Source organism: Macaca nemestrina, chromosome 19 (assembly GCF_043159975.1).
Source record: "Macaca nemestrina isolate mMacNem1 chromosome 19, mMacNem.hap1, whole genome shotgun sequence".
NCBI classification, from domain to species: Eukaryota; Metazoa; Chordata; class Mammalia; order Primates; family Cercopithecidae; genus Macaca; species Macaca nemestrina.
The window spans coordinates 17,598,579-17,616,255 of NC_092143.1; the positions used below are offsets into that span (position 1 = coordinate 17,598,579).

Here is a 17,677-nt window from a genome sequence, read left to right on the forward strand (position 1 = left end):
AGAAAATTTAGCAAGATTATAAATTAATACACAAGATCAATACTCAAAAACCAACTCTGCTTCTATAAACCAAACAGAAAATACAATTTAAAAAAATGCTATGTAAACAAATTAAAAGATATCAAGCAAAAGGTTTCTTAGGGATGGAGAGGAGTGGGAAAGGGTGGGAAGAAAGGAGAATAAAAGGATGGGAGGAAAGGAGAATAAAGGGACACCAGGAAACTTCTGGAAATAATGAACATGGTCACTATCTTGGTTGCAGTGATGGTTTAATGGGGGAATACAGCAGTAAAGTGTATGTGGAGAAAAAACACTTGTACACTGATGTGAATGCAAAATGGTACATCGACCTTGAAAAACAACTTGGTATCATCTTGCGAAAGTAAATGTGTATGTCCCAGAGCCCAGTAACTGAGCTCCAAAGTGTATACCCAACAGTAGTATTTCTCAAGGAGGTCATTATAGGAATTGTGGATTGAATAGTTCTTCATTGTCCCCTGTGCAGAACTCTCTAATACTCTGCATATCTTAATCTCTCTGCCTCTGCCTTTAAATGCCAAGAGTGTCCCCTACAGCAAAGATAATGTTATTCACCAATCACTCTATCTAATTCTCCACATTTCTCAGACCCCTTGCAATTAAGGTGGAGTGATGTGACTAGTTCTGGCCAAAGAGCCATGGAGAGAAGTGGCATGTGTCACTTCTGCATCTAAACATACAAAGCCCATGAATGATGCTCCAGTTACCTCTTCCCTTGCCAAAGCAACAAAGGGAAGTATAAAAGAGCCAAGACTTCATCAGGCTGGGTCCCTGAACAACTGTGTGACAAAAGAAACTCCCACACCCCAAACCCACCGACCCACAACAGACACATAATGTGAGAAATAACTGTTATGACCAGTCACTAAGATTGGGGGGAAAAGAGGGGTGTTACCATGGCATTACTTAAGCTTATATTAACTGATATGTTCACTGTTCAATCATCTGACCATCAAACATTCCTACATATAACCAAATGTCCCTCCAGCATAGTAACTCCACTTGGAAACTACTGTCTTAGAAAAAGTACTTGCGTATCAGGAGGCATATCAACATAAGACTATAGCAGCAACATTGTTTATAACAACAACAAACTGAAAGCAACCCAAATGTCCATCAGCAAGAAAATTACTTAAGAAATTATGAAAATTGTGGAATGTTTAGAGTAGACATTATAGACAAATGAAAACCACATAAGTAACATGTAATCTTATTATGAAACACTGTATTAGGTGAATAAAATCAATTACAGAAGACCACAGCAATTTATCACTTTTATACACATCAAAAACAAGCAAAATATAGATACATGGTAAAACTTATTTCGAAAAAGGAAAAAATGATGAATACACATTCTAGGACAGTGAATCCTTCTAGGGCTAGGAGAGGCAATGAGACATACGTAAAGAGAACACAGGTAGAAGAAACACTGGTATTGATATCGCTACAGTTCCTACATTCAGTAGTGGTTAACAATTCTTCAATTTATTATACTTCATAATTTAACAAATATTAATTAAAGTACAATATTATCTGGCCAGCCAGGGTGGTTCACACCTATAATCCCAGCACTTTGGGAGGCCGAGGTGGGCGGATCACTTGAGGTCAGGAGTTCAAGACCAGCCTGGCCAACATGGTGAAACCCCGTTCCTACTAAAAGTACAAAACTTAGCCAGGCATGGTGGTGCGCACCTGCAGTCCCAGCAACTCAGGAGGCTGAGGCAGGAGAATCACTTGAACCCGGGAGGCGGAGGTTACAGTGAGCCAAGATCGCACCACTACACTCCAGCCTGGGCAACAAAGCAAGACCGTCTTTCAAAAAAAAAAATAATAATACATTATTTAAAAATCTATGTTAAATTCTATAGGACAAGTTAAATATAACATTAAAACCACATAATATAAATGTATCTATTAAATACTCTTTCAATAATCAAATTTTGAGTTTTATTTAACAACAAAGCTATATATGTAAAGTAATGACCATGCTCAAGTGCTATGAAACCATAGCAATTATAACTAGGTTATGACCAATCTATCTCACTCCTTATTTCTAAATCTATAGCTCTTCTATATCTAAATTAAAAAGAAAAAAATAAAACTCCTTTCATTTATACTCTCAGTTTTTCTCTGACAACAGAACAGGATTTAAAAAAAAAAAGACAAAAATTAATGAAAGCTCAAACTGCAAGAAATCAATTATTTTTTCCTAACTCAGTCAACAGATATTAAAGACTCAGTTTTTCAATGTAGTCAATTATTTTTAAAGGCATAGTGTAAAACAGGTTTTACAAGTTTTGCTTGTGAAAATAGGAAGCTATTAACTTTCAATTCACTCAATGGTAGAAGTCCATCCAGTAATAGGCCTGGGAAATGGGACAAGTCTCTAGTACTGAATGAAAATGCTAATTATAACCGGATCTGCTGACCTTATCTGAACATTCCATGTGCTTTCCTGCCTCTGCCTCCATGAGCATAAAAATCTTTCTGACCATCTCCTTCACATGTCAAAAGACTTTTCATCCTTCAAATTCCATCATAATTGCTACCTCTTCCATTACAAAATTCCTTCTTACCTGACAAAATGTAATCTCTCCTTCCATTAATCCCCCACAGTACTTTTCTGCACCTTTCTTACAACAGATATCATTGCGCCTGCTTCATCTTCTGATACAAAATTATAAGCTATTCAAAGGCGGGGGGTTACTTAGCTATGTTAGTATTTCTGGGGTGCCAGGCACAGTGCCTTCCCCAAAGAGGATACTGAATAAATAGTTATATTAGATGTGCCTATGCAAACACCCAGCATCATAGAAAAGAGAGAGACTGTTGACCTAACAAAGCATCAAACATTAAATATGCATTTTTAATAACCTATGGTGGTAATACAGATGATTATTTTTTCAGTAATCCATCTATCCATAGGGCAAAATCTTAGCATATCAGTCACTAACTTTTCAATGCTCCGACAAAAGTTAAGCAGCAGTGGATTCAAAATGAACGACTAAAATCGATCTAAATGCACCTTGCACAGCCTGACCAAAACCTATTTTTGAAAATGATCAAGTATTAGCCTTCTTAAAACTAGAATAGAGAGGAAAAAACTAACATAGGCTATTTATTCATAAGGAAAGACTACAAGAATGTGCTTGCTACACAGCAGTGAACAACAAAACCATTTATTACCACACACATCTGGTCTTACTTCCTTCACTTATAACCCTTGAAACAGATCAGACATTTAGACATTTGCCAATTAACAAATGGTGTACTTAGGCCAGGAACAGTGGCTCACACCTGTAATCTTGGCACTTTGGGAGGCCAAAGCGGGTGAATCACGAGGTCAGGAAATCAAGACCATCCTGGCTAACCCGGTGAAACCCCGTCTCTACTAAAAATACAGAAAATTAGCTGGATGTGGGGTCATGCGCCTGTAGTCTCAGCTACTTGGGAGGCTGAAGCAGGAGAATCACTTGAACCTGGGAGGCAGAGGTTGCAGTGATCTGGGATCGCGCCACCACACTCCAGCCTGGGAAACAGAGCAAGACTTCATCTCAAAAAAATAAAATAAAAAAAGAAAAAAAGAAAAAGAAAGTATTTGTTTAATGTGCCCCCAACGTTAAATGACCCATTTTCTCATCCAAATCCTAATTTCCATTTATTAACATATTATATTACTCAAAACTCAAGAAATATGACATATAACTATGGTGATGCTACCCTTACCAATGCTTGGGACTTTATTAATAACTCTGACAAAGAAAAGAATATAACATTTTCTCAAGCAATCTGGTTCTATTTTATAAATAATAGCAATAAAATAGTTAACATACCCAAAGCAAAGAAACCAATAATGTCAAAAATATATCAGTTGCATCACATTTTCTCCAAAATGAGAAACATTTAAGATTCAAAATTTATAACTAGGCACTTAATAAACTAAAAATGCTAACCCCACTGGTCACTAAACACAGATAGGGGAAAATGAGGTCAAATACTTAAGCACTATAGACTCAAACCTTCAGCATGTGTCAATGTTTCTAAATTCACAAATTTAAGGATCAGTAGACTCTACTAAAAAATGTACGCTTAAGACACCAACTCATAAGTAATCAATCTGTCATCTAAACTCTGAAATATGACAATGAAATTCTACCTATTTTCTGTCCAGTAGGTACAATGCACATAACTTATGAAGCAACGATCATCAAGGCCTCATATGAGCCAATGGCACTGTTTTTTCTCCACAGTTCCACCAACTGACAACATCCACAACAGGAACTGAATAAGACCTCAGATGAGTCAAAAATCATCTACCCCACATCACAGAAATGGCTTAAAGTAAGGTCCTTACTGATGCTGGGAAACCTGTTAGTATTTTGCTTGTTTTAAACTTAATTTTCGGCCTGGCACGGTGGCTCACACCTGTAATCCCAGCACTTTGGGAGACCGAGGCGGGCAGATCACTTGAGGTCAGGAGTTCAAGACCAGCCTGGCCAACATGGTGAAACCCCGTCTCTACTGAAAATACAAAAATTAGCCAGGTGTGGTGGTGCATGCCTGTAATCCTGGCTGAGGCAGGAGTATGGCTTGAACTCAGGAGGCAGAGGTTGCAGTGAGCTGAGACCATGCCACTACACTCGAGCCTGGGCAACAGAGCAAGACTCCTACTCAAAAAATAAATAAATAAACAAACAAACTAACTAACTTACTTACTTTTCCACCAATCAGTGGCAGAACATGCATCTTTCCGGTCAAGCTGTCTTTCACAGATGATACTATCAGGCAGGTCCCACACAGGATGACTTGGCGTCTTGTCCATCGGTTCACTGGCAACTGCATTTTGCCTTTACGGACATTATACATTCCTGAGAGCTGAATCCGTTCAGAGCTACCCGTGCTGTGAGGTTTTCCTGAAATAAACACAAGCAAACATGTTATTCTTTTAAAATGGAAGCTTTTCCTACTCATCTGCATACCAGATATAAGAACTGGACAACAAGGGAATAATTCAAGGGAAAATTATAAATTCAATCTAATTTATAATTGAGATGACAACTGTCATAATGGAATTATGTTAAGAACTACATCTCCACATGTACACTTAATATTAAGTGAAAAGCCTTTTCCATAAAATCCTAGGAAAACACCATTTTAACTCTCTGTTTTAACTGGAGTTTTCTTTTCTTTTTTATTTGAGACGGAGTCTCGCTCTGTCGCCCAGGCTTGAGTGCAGTGGTGCGATCTCAACTCACTGCAACCTCCACCTCCTAGGTTCAAGCAATTCTCCTGCCTCAGCCTCCTATGTAGTTGGTCTACAGGTGCCGGCCACCATGCATGGCTAATTTTTTTTGTATTTTTAGTAGAGATGGGGTTTTACCATGTTGGTCAGGCTGATCTCGAACTCCTGACCTCAGGAGATCTGCCCGCCTCAGCCTCCCAAAGTGCTGGGATTACAGGCATGAGCCACTGCACCCGGGTTGGAGTTTTATTTTCTTGCATATCTTTCACAATTTAATTTTACGTTTGAAAAGACTTCACGATATTTATGAATGGATAGAGTTATTTAAATACACTAAGAAGAAAGTATTACAGCCTGAGATAGGAGAATAACATCCAACATCTTACATTTAATAAAACTAATCAGTTTAATAAAATTAACTGCGGATATTTTTCCTTCTACAGATATTCAATGTGTATTTACTGTAAAGAAAACATTAGAAAGGAAATATTTTTCTTAAAAAACACTATTATTTCCTATTAGAAGTACTATCCCAGCAATCCATGAAGAATGGGTCCTACAATACTTATGACTCATCGTAAGGAGCACAGAAACAGAGAAATAAGAAATGAGGCTGAAAGGCAGAAAGAGATCTGAGAAAGGTCTAAAGAGTCTTTACTTCCCAAATGGAAATGAATTTGGCAGAATTAGTCAGGCAAGTCCTATCAACTTAACGGGAGAACTACTGTGATTGACACAAACATAGTGAGAGAGTCATATAAGCAACCAGAAAAGTATTTCCGCATTTCTAGATACTGAATAGATAATTTCAAAGAGTACCAAAGCCTCTTCCCAGAGATAAGTTAATAAGAGATATATGTACTATAGTAGGACTCCAGTCAGGAATAACATATTTATTTAGAAGTTGGACTAGTTGCCAAGGGCTAGCAAAAGAAATAGGTTCAAGATAAATTACATTCTTATTAATATTAAAAATCAGCATAAATAGCAAGTGGTTTTGATACATGTCTAATACTTATTAGACAGGGAACAGGAAGAACAACAGCTCTAAAAATAAATAACAAGAAACTCCAAAGAGCATCTGAACCTTCCCAATACATACTTTGGGCACAGATGTTAGGAAATAAGCCACAGGTTTGAATTTCACTTCTTCTTTCTCCCAGTAGATCAAAATTGTTTTATAAAATAAATACTTCACACCACAAAATTTTGCTGAGGCTGGGCCAGGATGAAGTATAACAGTGATTCAGCTACTTGAACCAGATGCCCAGCAAACAGCTACACTGTTAGAGCTCTCACTGGAAAGGTACTGTATTGTTTGTCTACCACATGTTAGTTTTCCCACAAATGAGTAGGGAGCCCAGAAGACTATTCAAAACAGATGTGAGATGTGACAAGCCAAGGGCTGCCAATGATGGATGAGACACAGTGATTCATACGTCCCATTCTGCACAAGCTCATTTATACCTAGAGAGGAAGATGCCTGGGTTTCCAATCTAAGAGCTCCTTACTATATGACAGACTCTCTTCCTGTGGGGAAGGAGAAAGAAGAAAAGACAAAGAATAATAAAAATGAAAAGCAAATGAAGGACTAAAAACAATGGACAATAGGTTACTGGGTTTCCAAAATCCAATTTCCTTGACATAATAAACGAATGCTAAAAAGGGATCTGATATGATCTACACACACACACACACACACACACACACACACACACACACACACAATATAAATGCAAAGAAGTAGGCATTTTATTCAGTCCATCAGAGAGTGGCTTCAAGAATACTTGTTAACCTGTAACATTTATGCAGTTCTTTGAAGAACTAGGGACTGGAAAAAAAGAGAATAGGGGTACATAAGGGCTGGCCCTTCAATTCTCCAACTCCATATATATCCTACAGAAAGCCCTAGAGCAAATCACCAGACAGACTGGACAAAGGCCAGAAGGGATCTTTAACAGAAGAGTATGGATACATCAGTAGATTCTGGCTCTTTATTCCCTAGTCAGAAAAAATTCCCAAGAGTTCTGAATTGTCCTGGAGCCCAAGAGTCAGATCAGCCTGTCCTTGGAAAACCCTGAACATCCCAGTCTGAATCAAATCCCTCTGGTCTTGCTCTGAATGAATTTCAATACCCCTATTGTCTGTCCTCTCCCTGGGTGTCCCAGATCAGACACATCCTTAGGACGCGGCTGTGTACTTAGTGGGTCCTGAGGAATATGGAGATGAATGAGGTAATATATACCTAGACAATCACCCAGGTGCACCCTCCTTTTTATCAGACTTCCTTGTTCTATGACATAAAGAATTATTTTTGCTCTTCCTGCCAATATTCAAATTCCTCAACTCAGAGTAATTCCAGTTGCCCTATGCTCTAATAAACACTGACAATACCAAAGTAATTCATGTCTGCCAGTTTAAAGCTGGGTCAGTTGTAACTTTCACTTTAGAAATGTTACTCTAATTCCCTACAGGCTTAAGGCATTTTTACATGATCCAGGAGGAAAAACAGACAGCAAAAGCAAACATTTCAAGCTGAGATAGAAACACGACAACAGAGAGTGATTTGAAAACATATTCATATACTTCCTCTTTTACTTACGCACTTGGCACATGGTAGGTAAGGTGATCTATACTAGTCTATTTAAAAACCAGGCATGGCCCACTAGTTGGGCCCACTTGTAGAAAATTACAGCACAATGCTAAAGAATCAAACTAGGGTCTCTGGATTATTTTATTTTATTTTATTTATTTATTTTTTTAGACAGAGTCTCACTCTGTCGCCCAGGCTGGAGTGCAGTGGCATGATCTCGGCTCACTGCAACCTCTGCCTCCCAGGTTCAATTGATTCTTCTGCCTCAGCCTCCAAGCACCTCAGACTACAAACAAATGCCACCATGCCTGGCTAATTTTTGTATTTTTAATAGAGACAGGGTTTCCCCATATTGGCCAGGCTGGTCTCAAACTCCTGACCTTGTGATCCACCCACCTCAGCCTCCCAAAGTGCTGGGATTATAGGTGTGAGCCACCGCGCCTGGACAGCCTCTGGATCTTGATTACATACTCAAGGCTCCTCTCCCACACCAAAATGACAGTTCTTATTTCACATAGTAAAATTGTTTTTTAAAGAGGGGGCAAAAAAGAGCATGAAATGTCTTATAATCCACTATGCTAGATGCTAGAGGTATCAAGAAAATGTTCTCTGCGTCAAATTGCTTAAAGCAAAATCTCTAAAAACGTAGTCCAAAAACCATATAAAGCAAAATATCTAAAAATGTAGTCCAAGGACCATATATATTAGTATCACTTAGATTTCTGTCTACTACCACAGCCCTAGATTTGAAATATTGGTAGCCAAAGCCTGAGATCTACATTTCAGTAACCACAAATAGATGGTTATATTTTGTGACCATAAATCTAAAATAATAAAATATGTCATTCCCCAAGGTCAGCTTATTTTCTAACAAATGTATTCCTCACATTCATGAATTCAGGATTTTAATTGTCATCTCCGTAAGTAAGCTAGTTCAACCTTTTCACGTCATATAAAACTACCTTAAAAATACGATGAAAGCAATGGACCTCCAGAAAAAAAAAAACAAAAAAACTTTAATATGCACAGACATCAGATTTGGCAGATAACTGTAGCAGATTTATTTGACCATACCCACGAGAATAAAGGATGGTGAAATCACTCAATAACAAGAGCCTATTCCCATTTCCTTAAATCACATTCCAAACATGAGGAAGGGGTGGGTTAAAATTAACTTCTCCTATAGCCAAATTTATTCTTACAAAATTATTTCTACTTTAATTGGCTTATTACTTTGTCTTTGATCTTTCTTATCTCTTCCTTCACATAGTTTACCTATCTCAGGAGGCCTAGCCCACGTAGCAAACTATTTAGACAGATAATATTTACCTTGACAGACATTTTTTCCAATAAAAAAAGCTCACTGAGTATTATAGTGATAGGTCTACTGTAATCACTATAATTAAAAATGTATCTGGGCTGGGTGCAATGGTTTATGCCTGTAATCTCAGCACTTTAAAAGGCCAAGGTGGGAAGACTGCTTGAGCCCAGAAGTTCAAGACCAGCCTAAGCAACATAGTGAAACCCCGTCTCCATAAAAAAGTTAGCTGGGAGTGGTGGCAGGCACCTGTAGTCCCAGCTAATCAGGAAGTAGAGGTGTGAGGACTGCTTGCGCCCAGGAGGTCAAGGGTGCAGTGCGCTATGATTGTACTACTGCACTCCAGAGCCTGGGAGATGGAGTAAGACCTTGTCTTTAAAATATATATATATATTATATGAATAAATATATATTATATAAAATATGTAAATAAATATGTAAGTATATATTATATAAATATATAGTATATATTTATATATAGATATTAATATATCTATATACATACACTGGTTTTTAAAGTATTTACAGTTTTACATCAGAAAGCCAAAACTAACATCTTAACCAAAAAGTAAAACATTATTTTGGAAAGTACACATTGGGCTGGACACAGTGGCTCATGCCTGTAATCTCAGCACTTTGGGAGGCTGACGTGGGTAGATCACTTGAGGTCAGGAGTTCGAGACCAGCCTGGCCAAGATGGCAAACCCTGTCTCTACTAAAAATATAAAAATTATCCAGGCATGGTGGCGGGCACCTGTAGACCCAGCTAGTCTGGAGGCTGAGGCAGGAGAATCACTTGAACGCAGGAGGCAGAGGTTGCAGTGAGCTGAGGTTGTGCCACTGCACTCCAGCCCAGGTGACAGAGTGAAAGTCTGTCTCAAAAAAAAAAAAAAGAGAGAAAGTACATATTGGCTCATTTGACCACTGTTGAAAAAAATGGGGGTTGGGGGTGGTCCATTACAAGGAAAACTTTAAGAAAACTGAAGCAACATACTTTGTGTGCCTTTGTTGTGGTTGTTTTACATCCTGAATGGTTTAAACATTTATTTTCAGAGTAAGACCGTGTCATTTTTTTCAGAGCCAAAAAGTCATTGTTTTGTGAAGTACTTTTCTAGTGTCATGAATGGTTTTTGCAAAATGCTTTCTATGATAGAAACGTCCACCCTTTAAAAATCTTCACTTTTTTTTTTACAGATTTATTAATGTATAAAAGACATACAGTAAACTACATAAAGTATAAAATAAGATATGACGTATCTACACACATGCAACCGTCACCAGAAAATGAGTATATTGATCATTGCCGTTTCCTCATGTCCCACTGTGATTTCTCTCTCTCCCTACACCGCTACAGAGTTTCTCCCACACTCAGGCAACTATGATCTGGTTTCTGTCACTTTCTTCCATGTTGTTGCAAGAGTTCATTATTTCTTGTTGCTGAGTAGTATTACATTGTATGAATATACCACAATTTAACAATTGATCTGCTAATGGACATTTGAATTGTTTAGTCTTTATTATTATTATTACTATTTTGACGGAGAACACTGGTGTACAAGTCATGGTATAGACAAATGTTCTGATTCCTCTCGTGTAAATACCTAGGACTGGAATGGCTTGTTTGTACCATTTTACACCCCCAGCAGCAGTGCAGAGGGTTCCATAAGCTCCACATCCCTGTCAATTTTTTTTTTTTTTTTTTTTTTTTTTTGGGACGGAGTTTCACTCTTGTCGCCCAGCTGGAGTGCAATGCCATAATCTCGGCTCACTGCAACATCCACCCCCCAGGTTCAAGCAATTCTCCTGCCTCAGCCTCCCGAGTAGTTGGGATTACAGGCACCCGCCACCACGCCTGCCTAATTTTTGTATTTTTAGTAGAGACAGGGTTTCACCATGTTGGCCAGGCTGGTCTAGAACTGCCGACCTCAGGTGGTCCACCCGCCTCAGCCTCCCAAAGTGCTGGGATTACAGGCATGAGCCACGGCGCCTGGCCCCCGGCCCCCAGTCAACGCTTTTAGCCATTCTAGTGCATATGTAGTGGTATCTCCCTATTGTTTTAAGTTGCATTCCCCTAATGACTAATCATCTTCTCACAAGTTTCTGATCCGCATATCTTCTTTGCCAAAGTGACTATTCAAATCTATTGTTCAATTTTAATTGGGTTGTGTTCTTTAGATATTCCTAACATAAATCCTCTGTCAGATATACCTTTTTTTTTTTTTTTTTTTGAGACACAGTCTTGCTGTCGCCCAGGCTGGAGTGCAGTGGCACAAACATAGCTCGCTACAGTCTCAACCTCCTCCTGGGATCAAATGATCCTCCCTCCTCAGCCTCCTGAATAGCTGGGACTACAAGTGCCTGCCACCATGCCCAGATAATTTTTTTCTATTTTTTGTAGAGACAGGGTCTCGCTATGTTGCCCATGCTGGTCTTGAATTCCTGCACTCAAATGATGCTTTCACCTCGGCCTCCCACATGTTGGGATTTAAGCGTTTGAGTCACTGTGCCCAGACTTCTGTAAGATATATGACTTGCAAATATTTTCTCCCAGTCTGGCTTACTTACTTTTTAACTTTCTTTTATTATTATTATTATACTTTAAGTTCTAGGGTACATGTGCACAACATGCAGGTTTGTTACATATGTATACATGTGCCATGTTGGTGTGCTGCATCCATTAACTCATCATTTATATTAGGTATGTCTCCTAATGCTATCCCTCCCCCCTACCGCCTCCCCACAATAGGACCCGGTGTGTGATGCTCCCCTTCCTGTGTCCAAGTGATCTCATTGTTCAATTCCCACCTATGAGTGAGACCATGCGGTATTTGGTTTTCTGTTCTTGTGATAGTTTGCTGAGAATGATGGTTTCCAGTTGCATCCATGTCCCTACAAAGGATACGAACTCATCCTTTTTTATGGTTACACAGTATTCCACGGTGTACATGTGCCACATTTTCTTATCCAGTCTGTCAGTGATGGACATGTAGGTTGATTCCAAGTCTTTGCTATTGTGAATAATGCCACAATAAACATACGTGTGCATGTGTCTTTATAGCAGCATGACTTATAATCCTTTGGGTATATCCCCAGTAATGGGATGGCTGGGTCAAATGGTATTTCTAGTTCTAGATCCTTGAGGAATCGCCACACTGTTTTCCACAATGGTTGAACTAGTTTACAGTCCCACCAACAGTGTAAAAGTGTTCCTATTTCTCCACATCCTCTCCAGTACCTGTTGTTTCCTGATTTTTTAGTGATTTCCATTCTAACTGGTATGAGATGGTATCTCATTGTGGTTTCGATTCGCATTTCTCTGATGGCGAGTGATGATGAGCATTTTTTCATGAATGTCTTCTTTTGAGAAGTGTCTGTTCACATCCTTTGCCCACTTTTTGATGGCATTGTTTGTTTTTTTCCACGTAAATTTGATTGAGTTCTTTATAGGTTTTGGATATTAGCCCTTTGTCAGATAAGCAGATTGCAAAAATTTTCTCCTATTCTGTAGGTTGCCTGTTCACTCTGATGATTGTTTCTTTTACTGTACAGAAGCAATTAGATCCCATTTGTCAATTTTGGCTTTTGCTGCCATTGCTTTTGGTGTTTTAGACATGAAGTCCTTGCCCATGCCTATGTCCTGAATGGTATTGCCTAGGTTTTCTTCTAGGGTTTTTATGGTTTTAGGTCTAACATTTAAGTCTCTAATCCATCTTGAATTAATTTTTGCATAAGGTGTAAGGAAGGGATCCAGTTTCAGCTTTCTACATATGGCTAGCCAGTTTTCCCAGCACCATTTATTAAATAGGGAATCCTTTCCCCATTTCTTGTTTTTGTCAGGTTTGTCGAAGATCAGATGGTTGTAGATGTGTGGTATCATTTCTGAGGGCTCTGTTCTGTTCCATTGGTCTATATCTCTGTTTTGGCACCAGGACCATGCTGTTTTGGTTACTGTAGCCTTGTAGTATAGTTTGAAGTCAGGTAGTGTGATGCCTCCAGCTCTGTTCTTTTGGCTTAGGATTGTCTTGGCAACGCGGGCTCTTTTTCGGTTCCATATGAACTTTAAAGTACTTTTTCCCATTCTGTGAAGAAAGTCATTGGCAGCTTGATGAGGATGCCATTGAATCTATAAATTACCTTGGGCAGTATGGTCATTTTCATGATATTGATTCTTACTATGCATGAGCATGGAATGTTCTTCCATTTGTTTGTGTCTTCTTTTATTTCACTGAGCAGTGGTTTGTAGTTCTCCTTGAAGAGGTCCTTCACATCCCTTGTAAGTTGGATTCCTAGGTATTTTATTCCATTTGAAGCAACTGTGAATGGGAATTCACTCATTATTCGGCTCTCTGTTTGTCTGTTATTGGTGTATAAGAATGCTTGTGATTTTTGCACATTGATTTTGTATCCTGAGACTTTGCTGAAGTTGCTTATCAGCTTAAGAGATTTTGGGCTGAGATGATGGGGTTTTCTAAATATACAATCATGTCACCTGCAAACAGGGACAATTTGACTTCCTCTTTTCCTAATTATATACCCTTTATTTCTTTCTCCTGCCTGATTGCCCTGGCCAGAATTTCCAACACTATGTTGAATAGGAGTGGTGAGAGAGGACATCCCTATCTTGTGCCAGTTTTCAAAGGGAATGCTTCCAGTTTTTGCCCATTCAGTGTGATGTTGCCTGTGGGTTTGTGATGAATAGCTCTTATTATTTTGAGATATGTCCCATCAATACCTAATTTATTGAGAGTTTTTAGCATGAAGGGCTGCTGAATTTTGTCAAAGGCCTTTTCTGCATCTACGGAGATAATCATGTGGTTTTTGTCTTTAGTTCTGTTTATATGCTGGATTACATTTAAAATTATCTTTAAAATAATCTTTAAAATTATTAGTGAAACCAGGCAGTATAAATCTTACTCTGTAAAAAAGCAGAGTTGCAATCTAGATGCCTTTTATTTATTTTGCTTACCTCACTACTACAACCTTGAACAGAAGTGGTGAAAGCAGACATTCTTTCCTTTTTAAGGCATCTTAAGGGGGAGGCATTCAAATTTTTGCCATTTAAAACACTATTAGCATCTGGGCACAGTGTCTCACACCTGTAATCCCAGCAATTTGGGAGGCCGAGGCAGGTGGATCACGAGGTTAGGAGATGGAGACCATCCTGGCTAACACAGTGAAACCACATCTCCACTAAAAAATACAAAAAAAACTTAGCTGGGCGTGGTGGCAGGCGCCTGTAGTCCCAGCTACTCAGGAGGGTGAGGCAGGAGAATGGCGTAAACCCGGGAAGCAGAGCTTGCAGTGAGCCAAGATTGCACCACTGCACTCCAGCCTGGGTGACAGAGCAAGACTCCGTCTCAAAAAAAAAAAAAAAAAAAAAAAAAAAAAAAAAGCCAAATAAATGAATAAAACACTATTAGCTGTATATTTTCTACAGATGCTCTATACCGAACTGAGGAAGTTTCCTTCTATTCCTAACTTGCCAAATTACTTTTTTTCTAAATCAGAAAGGGATATTGGAATTCCTCAAAGGCTGTTTCTGCCACCAAGATGATTATGATGAGTTTAATTGATAATTTTTTGCTTTAAGAAACAGGGTCCTGGTCTGTAGCCAACACTGTGCAGGAGCACACCATGGCTCTGTGTAACCTCAAACTCCTGGACTCATGTGATCTTTCTGCCTCAGTCTCCTGAGTGGCTAGGACTACAGGTGCACACCAGCATGCTTGGCTAATTTTAAAAAATTGTTTTTGTAGAGATGGGCATAGTGGCATGCGCCTGTAAACCCAGCTACTCAGGAGGCTTGAGTAGAAGGTGGGCGAATTGCTTGAACGTGGGAGGAAGAAGTTGCAGTGAGCCCAGACAGCGCCACTGCACTCCTGCCCGGTGACAGAGCGAGACTCTGTCTCAAAAAACAGAACGTATATTCTTATTATTCTTTCAATATCTATAGAATCTGTAATGATATCACCTCTTTCATTCCTGATATTGGTAACTTGATTCTTCTATCTTTTCTTGATCAGTCTGGTTAGAGAACTACCAATTTTATTAAGCTTCTTAACGGTTTTAAATTCCCTGATCTTCTTTTTACCTTTCTTTCTTTCTTTGCTGCTGCTGCTTTTTTTTTTTTTTTTTTTTTTTTTTTTTTTTTTTTTTGATAAAAGGTCTCACTCTATCACCGAGGCTGGAGTACAGTGGCGTGATCTCGCCTCACTGCAACCTCTGCCTCCCAGGCTCAAGTGATTCTCCCAGCCCAGCCTGCCAAATAGCTGGGACTACAGACGCATGCCATTATGCCCAGCTGACTTTTGTACTTTTTGTAGAGACAGGGTTTCACCATGTTCCTCAGGCTCACTGATTTTCTGTTTCATTTTTTTTTTTTTCACTGTTATTGCTTATTGCTTCTTTTACTAATATATATTTTTTCTTTTTTAAAGACAGTGTTTCACCATGTTGCCCTGGCTGGGCTCAAACTCTTGCACTCAAGTGATCTGCCCACCTCAGCCTCCCAGTGTTGGGATTACAGGGAGCCAATGCACTGGGTCCATCTTCTACTAATTTTGAGATTCTCTTCTTTCTAAACACTGCTTAACTGCATCCCACAAATTCTGGTATATTGTGTTTTAACCTTTCATCAGTTCATAGTACTTTCTAATTTCCTTTTTATTTCTTCTTTCACACATAGCTATTTGGGAAGTATGTAATTTAATTTACACATATTTGAGGATTTTCCTGCTATCTTTCTTTTCTTGGTCTCCCGTTTAATTCCACAAGATTGTGGTCAGAGAATGTTCTTTGTAGGAATTGATTTTTAAAATATTTTGTTTCTGCCTTGTCTTACAGTACTGAATTTAAAACAAAATAAACTTATTATACTTGTTTTATAGTGTAGAATACAGTCTATCTTGGTTAATGTTTGTATTAGTTTTCATTCTGCTATAAAAAACTGCCCAAGACTGGGTAATTTATTAAGGAAAGGGGTTTAATTGACTAGCAGTGCAGCATGGCAGGGGAGGCCTAAGGAAACTCACAATCATGGTGGAAGGGGAAGTAAAGCACCTTCTTTACAAGGTGGCAGGAAGGAGAAGTGCTGAGCGAAGAGGGGATGAGCCCCTTATAAAACCATCAGGTCTCATGAGAACTCACTCACCATCATAAGAACAGCATGGGGGAAACTGCCCCCGTGATTCAGTTATCTCCATCTGGTCTCTCCTTTGACACGTGGGGATTGTGGGGATTACAATTCAAGATGAAATTTGGGTGGGGACACAAAGCCTAATCATATCAATGTTCCATATGTCCTTGAAAAAAAATGTGTATTTTGCTATTGCAGAGTGCATTATTCTATAAACTGAGGTCCAGCTGGTTAAGAGTGCTAGTCAAGTCTTCTATATTTTTAATAATTTTGTCTACACATTCTTTTAAAGATTGAGAGAAAGGCATTGAAATGTATTGCTATAATTGTGGAACTGTCTATTTCTGCTTGCAGTTCTATCAGCTTTTGATTTATGTATACTGAAGTTCTATTTAGGTGCATAAACATTTAGGATTGTTATATCTTCTCGATATATGGATTGCTTCCTCATTATAAAACGACCTTCTTTATCACTGATTATACTGTTTTCTCTAAAATCTACTTTGTCAATGCAAATATAGCCACTCTATTTTTCCTATAATCAGTGTTACCAACATTTACATTTTTTCATCTTTTTACTTTGAAACTATATGATCTTTATATTTAAAATGGGTTTCCTGGCCAGGTGCAGAGGTTCACACCTGTAATCCCAGCACTTGGGAGGCCGAGGCGGGTGGATCACCTGAAGTCAGGAGTTCGAAACCAGTATGGCGGCCAACATGGTGAAACCCTGTCTCTACTAAAAATACAAAAATTTGCTGGGTGTGGTGGCAGGCGCCTGTAATCCCAGCTACTTGGGAGGCTGAGGCAGGAGAATCGCTTGAAACTGGGAGGCAGAGGTTGCAGTGAGCCGAGATTGCGCCACTGCACTCCAGCCTGGGAAACAAGAGTAAAACTCTGTCTCTCAAACAAATAATAATAAAATAAAATAGGTTTCTTGTAGGCAGCAGTTACTTTTTTTAATCTGATAATCTGTCTTTCAACTGAAACTTTTACTCCTTTCACATTAATGTGACTGCTGATAATGTAAATATAGATGTGTATGAATGAAATCTACCATATTATTTTTTGTTTTCTACTTATCCCGTCTGTTGTTTGTTTTTTCTCATTTTATGCCTTGTTTTGTATTAACTGATTCCATTTTATCCCCATGGTTGGCATATTAACAATACATTCCCTACTGCGTTCTTATTAATGGTTGCTTTAGGGTTCATTATATACATTTTGAACTCACAATCTACCTTCAAGTAATATTATACCACTTCACGAACACCATAACTAGTACAGTACAACAGTACACTTCCATTTCCATTACCAATATAACATTGTATCACTTCGTGTACAATTTAA

The 17,677-nt window shown here is 38.7% G+C and overlaps 1 protein-coding gene across 1 annotated transcript in view; it reads right to left on the reverse strand.

Annotated features, from left to right (window-relative positions):
• The window catches only part of LOC105477008 (PH domain and leucine rich repeat protein phosphatase 1), a 267,523-nt gene that overhangs the window by 145,306 nt on the left and 104,540 nt on the right, over positions 1 to 17,677 (reverse strand). The window contains exon 2 of the mRNA XM_011733306.3: positions 4,756 to 4,952. Coding sequence (XP_011731608.2) covers positions 4,756 to 4,952 — 197 coding nt within the window. The remainder of the gene's footprint in view (positions 1 to 4,755; positions 4,953 to 17,677) is intronic.